The following is a 9,361-nucleotide window of genomic DNA, read 5'->3' on the forward strand; positions in this document are numbered from 1 at the left end:
CCGGGTTTTGAGCACAATTAACATTTGTATGAAATTTTAAATATAATTATTTATCATTAAAATACTATATAAATTCTACTATACAGATTGAAGTGGTATAAAGAAAGAAAATAAATTCTTTTTAGGAAAAGTCTAGGGATAGCAACTTTGTTAAATTCTTGCCAGCATATAACCAGCAAAAAAAAGTGAGTCATTGGATGAAATATTACACCAATCTCACACCATTAAAACCATCTTGATGGCTATTTGATAGCTACGTACAAATCATAAAAATTGCTGCCCCTAGTATTCCTCTTCTTTTTATAGTTATTTTTTATTATTTTATTACTATTCAAAATATAGGTCCTATCTTTTTTAATCTCTCTTTCATCCTATAAAAAGAAAAATATGTAAACTTACATCTTTACCATATAATTCACCATAAACTGTTTAACAGTAATAAACTAATAACTGTTTCAAATGTGTATTGCCGAATGGGAAGGAATAATTTTATTTTTCAAGATATATTGTAGGATATTTTCACATGGATCATATATGCAAATTCTTTATGTTGTTAATTTGTTATAACAAATTTAGATAATCTATTATCAATTATTTTATCAAAATTAGAATACAGTGCTTTATTCAGAAAATTCTTACAAATTTGACATTAATAAAACCACCACATTAATTAAATAACAAAAATAAAATCTAAGCGTGTGTAACGAGTTCATAAATATATCAACTTTAGTCAAGGTTAATAAATTTGATAAGTTGAGACTTTGTGAGAGTATATTTTGAGTTGACCCAAAAAAAGAAAAAAACTAGATATGAAATCTGTAAAAACAAGGGAATCTATGCAATGCTAGGAATAGAAAACTGAGATGGATGGTGGTGGATTACACGCGCTATTTAACTGTGAAACTTTGAGCCTTGAGGGGTATTAGTAATTATTTAAGGTGGAGTTAACTAGTGATTAAGGAAAACTAACCCTGGTTAAGGGATGTAGATTGTAGAGTGAGTGAGTGAGTGTACATATGAGTGAGTGTGTGCGCGTGAAAGGAAGAAAGAAAGAAGAGAAAGAGAATCAAGTTCTTTGTATAAAGACATCTAGTTTGTGTTGGTTCCAAAAGACGCATATAAATATCATTGAAATGAATATTAAAAAATAATGAAAAATGAATGAAGTTGGTGTTTCTGTGGAGAAAGAAAAGTGAAGGAAAAGGTATTCCCTACTTGACGCCATTGTTCTCTCACTCTCTCAAGGTTGCGGCCTTGTGTTGTGTGGTGTGACTCAGAAGACAAGAGAACAGAGAAAGGAATCTTTGGTGTCTGTCAATCTCATCTACCAACTTACTCCACCTTTCACTTTCTAGGTATGATTTTTGTTTTGTTTTGTTTTGTTTTTTGTTCACCTTGTGTGCTTCATTGCTGTTTTTCAAGAGCTGCTTCTCTGCTCATTCATTTCATTTGCTACTTCAGCTTCTTTTGAGCTTTTACCCCCAATCCTTGAAGATGGTTTAACTTTGCATTTGTATGTCTCTTGCTGTTTGAATCGATCCCCTTTTATGTGTTCAAAGTCATCTACTTGTCAGTGTTGCTACTTGCTACATGATTCTCTTGGTAGGTGGAAAACTCATTGTTGTAGTTGGTGTTTTTATCAGATTTAGCTCCTAGGTGAATTTTATCAGCAGATTCATATGCTCTACCTTGGGTTTTCTCAAATTGTTGTTATAGATAGGTTGTTTTTTCTGTTGAAATATAATTTGTCTACTAGGTACTTACTAATTGACTCACTTTCAAGCCACCTGAAACCTGAGGACTGAGGAGTGAAGAAATAAAGAAAACCCATTTTGTGATATTGATTTTGCTGGACTTTTGGTTAATTAGGGGGATATTATGATAGTTAAGATGTTTGCAGATTTCTGAAATTGCATCCTCCTTGTGGTTGTTTTCAGGATTGTGATAATCAATCTAGACCTGATTGTGCATCTTCCCCACTAAAGCTTGGTCATCAACGAAATGGTTTCAAGGTCATATTCTAATTTGTTAGAGCTTACTTCGTGTGACTCGCCGATTTTCAGCCGCGAAAAGAAAAGGCTTCCTCGAGTGGCAACTGTTGCCGGAGTGCTGTCTGAGCTAGACGACGAGGCAAGCAACAGTGCTGGTTCGGATGCTCCATCCTCAATCTCTCAAGATAGGATGATCATAGTAGGTAACCAGCTTCCATTAAAGGCACAAAGAAAAGACGATGGTACGTGGGACTTCACATGGGACGAGGACTCACTTCTTTTGCAGCTCAAAGATGGTCTTGGTGAAGATGTAGAAACTATTTATATTGGTTGTCTGAAGGAAGAAATCGAGCCGAGCGAGCAAGACGATGTTGCTCAGAACTTGCTTGACACATTCAAATGTGTTCCCACTTTCCTCCCTCCAGAGCTTTTTACCAAATTCTATCACGGATTTTGCAAACAGCATCTGTGGCCTTTGTTTCACTACATGCTTCCGCTCTCGCCTGATCTCGGTGGTCGATTTGATAGGTCCCTTTGGCAAGCTTATGTTTCTGTTAACAAGATATTTGCTGATAAAGTAATGGAAGTCATTAGCCCTGATGATGATTTTGTATGGGTTCATGATTACCATCTCATGGTTCTTCCAACATTTCTGAGAAAGAGGTTCAATAGGGCAAGGCTAGGATTCTTCCTTCACAGTCCATTCCCTTCTTCCGAGATATACCGAACCCTCCCAGTTAGGGATGAGCTTCTTAGAGCTCTTTTGAATTCTGACCTTATTGGATTTCATACTTTTGATTATGCGAGGCATTTCCTTTCTTGCTGCAGTAGAATGCTTGGCCTTTCCTATCAATCCAAGCGGGGCTACATTGGTCTCGAGTACTATGGAAGAACAGTAAGCATTAAGATTCTTCCTGTTGGGATTCACATAGGGCAGCTTCAGTCAGTCATGAATCTTCCTGAGACGGAAAACAAGGTTGAAGAGTTACAAAACAAGTTCAGAGGTCAAACTGTGATGCTTGGGGTTGACGACATGGATATCTTTAAAGGAATCAGCTTAAAACTCTTGGCTATGGAACAGTTGCTTTTACAACATCCTGACAAGAGGGGCAGGGTTGTTTTGGTCCAAATTGCAAACCCTGCAAGAGGCCGTGGGAAAGATGTACAGGAGGTCCAGAGTGAAACTTATGCCACAGTGAAAAGGATCAATAGTACATTCGGAAGGCCTGGATACACACCTGTAATATTGATCGATACGCCACTTCAGTTTTATGAGAGGATAGCTTATTATGTGATAGCTGAATGTTGTCTTGTTACAGCAGTGAGAGATGGTATGAACCTTATACCCTATGAATACATCATTTGTAGACAAGGAAGTGACAAGATAGATAAGATTCTAGGGACAAGCTCATTTACCCAAAAGAAGAGCATGCTGGTGGTGTCTGAGTTCATTGGCTGCTCCCCATCATTAAGTGGGGCAATTAGAGTGAATCCATGGAATATTGATGCTGTTGCTGAAGCAATGGATTCGGCACTTATCGTCCCAGAGTCCGAAAAACAGATGCGCCACGAGAAGCATTATAGGTATGTCAGTACTCATGATGTTGCATATTGGGCGCGGAGCTTCTTGCAGGATCTGGAAAGGGCATGTAGGGATCATCTGAGAAGGAGATGCTGGGGAATTGGCTTTGGTTTAGGATTTCGGGTTATTGCTTTGGATCCAAACTTTAGAAAGCTATCAGTGGAACATATTGTATCAGCTTATAAGAGGACCAAACACCGAGCCATTCTTTTGGATTATGATGGTACCATGATGCAGCCCGGTTCAATTAGTACAACACCTAGCACTGAGGCTGTTGCCATCTTGAACAGCTTGTGCAAGGACACCAAGAATTGTGTTTTCATTGTAAGTGGAAAGGAGAGAAAAACTCTTACTGACTGGTTTTCCTCTTGTGAAAGGCTTGGAGTTGCAGCAGAGCATGGTTATTTCGTGAGGTATGTCCTTTTTCTTTCTGCATGGTTATGGTGATTGCGGATTGAATTAATGACAAATATTGAAGAAGAATAAAATAAGGGCTTTTCCTAGGTGAACCTTGCTCAAATTGAATAGTTTATCTTTTTTTTTCTTTTTTTTCAGGACAAATCATAATGCAGACTGGGAAGAATGTGTTTCTGTGCCGGATTTCGACTGGAAGCAGATTGCCGAGCCAGTAATGCAGTTGTACACAGAAACAACTGATGGTTCTAACATAGAGACCAAAGAAACTGCTCTTGTTTGGAATTATGAGTTTGCAGACCGAGATTTCGGTTCATGCCAGGCTAAGGAGCTTCTGGATCATCTGGAAAGTGTTCTTGCCAATGAGCCTGTTTCTGTTAAAAGTAGTCCTCACATCGTGGAAGTCAAACCTCAGGTCAGTTGTAAAAGCTCCATGTTTCATATCACAATATTAGTAACATTTGGTCATATTATGTATGCATTTTATTGTTCTGGCTTCTTGGATAATGCTCTGTTATTGTTGTTACTCTTCTGGCTTGTGGCTTGTGAGCCGTTCAATGAGAGGAAAGACAAAAAACCTGCTTGTTCTATCATTTGTTATGTCTGTCATGGAGACATGATTCCCCATTCATTGCTAGTGCTATCATTTCTATGGTTTCTTTGCTTTAGAACTTAAAAAATGCAACATGTTCCAACTTCCAGCATTGAATCTTATTTTTATAGGCTGTGGTTCACCCTTTTGGGGTTGACTATATTTTTTATGTGCTGTTTATGGGACAGGGGGTGAGCAAGGGTATTGTTGCAGAACGCCTTCTCTTAACAATGCAACAAATGGGAGTGATCCCAGATTTTGTTCTATGCATTGGAGATGACAGGTCAGATGAGGACATGTTTGGTGTAATAATGAATGCAAGGGCATCCCTCTCTCCGGTCGCAGAGGTGTTTCCTTGCACCGTCGGTCAGAAGCCGAGCAAGGCCAAGTATTACTTGGAAGACACAAGTGAGATTCTGAGAATGTTGCAGGGGCTTGCCAATGCTTCAGAGCAGTCTGTTACAAGTTCTTCACAGCTTCCTCATGTAGCATCCTGATTTGTAGCACATATGTCATAGGCCCTAGTGTATTTGTCTATACCGAGATAGTGTGGTTCATATTTATTGATATCTATATATATATGATTTGCTGGCTGAATTGTCTTCATTTATTGAGATCCTAGTCTCTTCAGGTCGATCCTTGATAAATGTCAAGATTGTGGCAACTTCGATTATCTAGGTTGTTTTGCAAGTACATAACTTTTTTAGGAGTACGATGCAAGTAGATAATTTGTATTGTTTATGATTGTTTCTTATGTCAATTATTGGTTCCAGAGTGACCATTCTGGTGTATAATGTGATTCTTGATCAGGAACCAATGTTACCTTGTGAGAGTTTATCAAGTATACTTTTAGGCAGACATATCAGTGGATTAGTAGTGCTACTTGTATTTGCAAGCTCTTGAATATCTTTTTATTTTCTGATCCATTACCTAACTTGGCCCAATTATATCTATAAATCGAAATTTGAATAAAATAAATAAGACGTGACCTATTTAGAGAATTTCGACTAGAACGGAGTTAAAATAGAATTTCGACTAGAACGGAGTTAAATCAAAATAGATTGAGGGTGATTATCAAGGATTCAGATCTTCTAAATTTTGAATTTTACTTTAGAGGGTAAAATATGATCTCTCGCCATTTATTTCATAGATGGAACTAAGAAAAAATATGGGAGAAAAACTATTTAAGAGTGAGAGATCACACTTTATCTTCTAAAGTGAAAATTTAAAATTTAGAGAATTCAAATTCAGTTACTAAAATATCAAGAAAATATATCAACCACTAACACTTTATAAATACGAAACCCTAACTATGTAAAAGGTACCTCATTCAATCTGAATTGTATTGTACTTATCTCACTCTTTCTGATCCACCGCCACCATTCTTTGGAAACTGACTAGACAAACGCTTGCCACACAAGAACATTTTCCAAAGGCAAGTCCTTTTTTCTCTTATTTTTTTCCTCTTTTATCTTTTTCAGTTATAGTCCTACCTACGCACAAATTTCCGGCTAATTTTTTTTTGTATGGAAAAAATATTGGTGTTTTTGTTGAAAATGGGAGTATTTGGTGTAATTACAGATGGGTGGATTTTTTGGGTGGGAAGCCAACACGTGGAGGGCGTGTTGCAACACGTGGGGGGCGTGGTGGACACGTGGCAGCATTCTGGCCAACACGTGGGGGGCGTGTTGAATGATTTCCATACTATTGTAATACACTTCAAATATCAATATTCAACCAAAACACCATCTCTCTTTCCATATTAAAAATAATTTCTGCAAATTTCCGTACAATTGGTTTTAAGTATAACAGGAATAAACCAGTTAGGTATCTGACCAAACAATTAAACAGTTAGGTTTAAAAACAGTTTTTAGATATCTGCGAAATAGGGTTGAGGTTGGCTGTCACCAAATTTTGAAGTGACAAGTGGCAATAAATGAATGTGAAACCTTTGATATTTTAGCAAAGAGAAGGACTTTATTCTATTGGTCGTTCACTTTTTTGTTAGCTATATAGCCTACAGCGGCTACAGGATAAGATTTGGATTAGTTCCTTAACTCGAGACCCTGCCAGTCTGCCACTGCCAACCAACGTGCACATAATTGGCACACACATGCTGGAAAATTAGATACCCTCAACCAAGAGAAAAAAAGGTGCAGACATTTTTATTCATGTGAGTCAACTAGGTCAACTGGATAAATCCTTATAATCATTCACCTTCTTTTTCCTTTGTGCCATATCCTTAGATCAGAGACTTTTTCTCATCACCTCTTCATAGTTCTCGAAGAACAGCAATTATCCCTTTTATAAGCTGGGTTGCATTTGCACATAGAATCAGGAGATTCATAGAAAGATGGTGAGGCTATGGAAAGAGATGGAATACACAGGATACCAAGGTCAAGGTGATAGTGACAGCTATGGTGAAGAGCTTGGAAGACTGGTTTTTCTGTTGTGGGCTATATTAGCAACCCTGTCTCTTTTTGCAGTTATCATCTTGTTCTGTGCAGATGGAGTACCCAAAAAATCATCCAGAGCCGATGCAGCCAACTATGGGAATGGCTCAGCGTGCACCACCGGGTGCGGTGGGACCGGCTGTGGTGCAGGCTGTGGTGCAGGCTGTGGTGGTTGAACCTGACTGTTCCCTCTTCATATGATATCTCAGCCTGAACCGAAGGAGGCATGCAAGTATGCAACCATGCATGCTTGTTTAATTTTTTTCATTGTATCTCAAAATATAATATACTATTATACTTAGTATGAGGCACCGTGAATGATTGTACAAGGCCAAGTCTTGTTATTCTCTCTACTGTAATCTTTTTGTTCCAGCAGAAACTGATGAATCTATATAACAATGAATCAATGATTAAAATCTGACTGAAAAATAGACATTTTAAGAATTTTCAATGCAAATTATGCAATGAATATAAGTACATAAGTACATAACAGCAATTTTATTTTTTAAAATTCTTTAACAATCAAGTACTAACTATAAAAAGAAAACCCCAAAAGATAGATATGTAGTATGTAAAAAGTCATCAACCATTCAAAGACATGGGCAGTGATACAGACACGTCTCTATGACTCTGCTAGATAGGTGTCTTACATGAGAAATAGCCAAATAGGTACTTGTCTGACGCACACAAATAACTTGTAACGTGTAGACTCTGACAGTTTCATGCTTCATTGTGGTAAGTGATTTCATTCTGGACTATACAAAAGTTGATTTTTAGCAATAAGATTTCTACATTCCACTTCGTTTTCTTAGCTCAGTGGAGGATATATCCATGCGGAACTGTTCAGATGGAATGGAGATGAACATGTCTTTCAGTTCCTCTGGAACATCAATATCATCAAGAACCTGTTGCACCACACAATATAATAGCCTCAAAAAACTTGAAGGTGAAAAAGAAGAATGTGAAGATTAGAGATATATGAAGTGATACCTTGAAAACACCATCTACATTCCGACCAGCCACAACGAAGGTACATCCTGTTTCTTTACAACCTAGGAGTATCTTCAACATCTTCTTGTAGTCTCCATCATAATATTTAGGCTGCAAGGGTAAGTAAGATGAAGAAATTTCAAGTTTGGCTAATAAAATATATTGAAGCAACAGAAGAGCACACTTACTCTATAACTAGACATACAAACTGAGTGTTAGGTAAGGGTAACGTCAGTGTTCTTATTTGCCCTTAAGACATGGAAAATAGCGAATACCCCGTCTACTGTTCTTTCTTCCTATGTTCATTTGTTTCCTTCTTTGCTATCAAAAATAAGTTATAACCAAGTAGGCTAAGCACCCTATCTGCTTCATTGGGTGGTCCTAATCAAAATATGGCTGGAAGAAATACCCCTTTACCTTATCCCATTTAACCTAAACTACTGTAACCTCTGCTACATCTTTGCCAAACCAAAATCTTCGTCACTTCACCAACGCCAATGGCGCATATGTCAACTTTAAAGACTGCCTAGATATATTAAAATTCCGCTCTATATATTTGAAGTCTGACAAAACTTTCACAAAGTCATTCTTTTATCTCAACTTATACACCTGAAACCTCAAAGTTTATCCAAGGACAAATAGCAATTTCGATGTACACAAAACTCAAACAACATATGTCGCGAATTTACTTAAAAAAACATACACAATTTGTTTCAAAAAAATCAGTCAGTTTCAGGAATATCACATGAACCATATACTGCAAGTTGCATTGCGAAGTTTATGTCAGCATTAATGTAATTTCATACATACATTGATAAGTCTCACAGCTGTGTCAGCACCAATTACAAAAGCACTGCCCGGAAAAAGTTCGGCCTTCTTATAAAAAAAAGGCTGATTGGATATAATTACTGTCTTTCCTGCAAGGGAAGAAGAGAAGTCATTATGGCTTTAAGCAGAACATCAAACAAAGACAAATAAAAAAAGTACACATATAAGTATGTAACAAGTAAAATAAAATAAGTGGAGAGCGTATATGCCATCTTCCAAAATGGAGGTGCATCAGTGATATTAGATTCACAATTTGAGTAGTAGAACTGATTATATAGCAAATAAAAAGGCCAAAGAGCCCATTCCAAAAACTTGTGCACTTCGAACCAATGAGGGAAAGAATAATCTCACCAACTTTTTCAAATTGTTTGACACGATCTTTGATCTGAGACACTGATAATGGGGGTTTATCTGCATTAACAGCAGATAGTTCAAAGCATGGATAGCCATCACCACAAACGCTGCATATAAGTATTCTTACTACGTCATTTTTTGAATTAGATACTATTAT

At 37.2% G+C, this 9,361-nt stretch overlaps 2 protein-coding genes across 3 annotated transcripts in view; one reads left to right on the top strand and one right to left on the bottom strand.

Annotated features, from left to right (window-relative positions):
• On the top strand, positions 1,101-5,461 carry LOC107617769 (alpha,alpha-trehalose-phosphate synthase [UDP-forming] 5). 2 transcript variants are annotated; one of them, XM_016319626.2, is made up of 4 exons: positions 1,101-1,355; positions 1,938-3,986; positions 4,129-4,402; positions 4,768-5,461. In XM_016319626.2, exons 2-4 carry the CDS (start codon positions 2,002-2,004, stop codon positions 5,074-5,076), a joined length of 2,568 nt encoding a protein of 855 aa, XP_016175112.1. In that variant the 5' UTR covers positions 1,101-1,355; positions 1,938-2,001; the 3' UTR covers positions 5,077-5,461. The 2 variants fall into 2 exon arrangements, with proteins under 2 accessions (XP_016175112.1, XP_016175113.1); XM_016319627.2 differs by lacking the exon at positions 1,101-1,355 and adding an exon at positions 1,388-1,602.
• Positions 6,768-9,361, bottom strand: part of LOC107617804 — a gene marked incomplete in the record, with an annotated part of 3,060 nt that continues 466 nt past the window's right edge. Inside the window, 4 exon segments of the mRNA XM_016319674.2 lie at positions 6,768-7,937; positions 8,023-8,133; positions 8,833-8,939; positions 9,202-9,311. Coding sequence (XP_016175160.1) covers positions 7,821-7,937; positions 8,023-8,133; positions 8,833-8,939; positions 9,202-9,311 — 445 coding nt within the window.

This window comes from Arachis ipaensis, chromosome B09 (assembly GCF_000816755.2).
Source record: "Arachis ipaensis cultivar K30076 chromosome B09, Araip1.1, whole genome shotgun sequence".
In the NCBI taxonomy this organism is placed as follows: domain Eukaryota; kingdom Viridiplantae; phylum Streptophyta; class Magnoliopsida; order Fabales; family Fabaceae; genus Arachis; species Arachis ipaensis.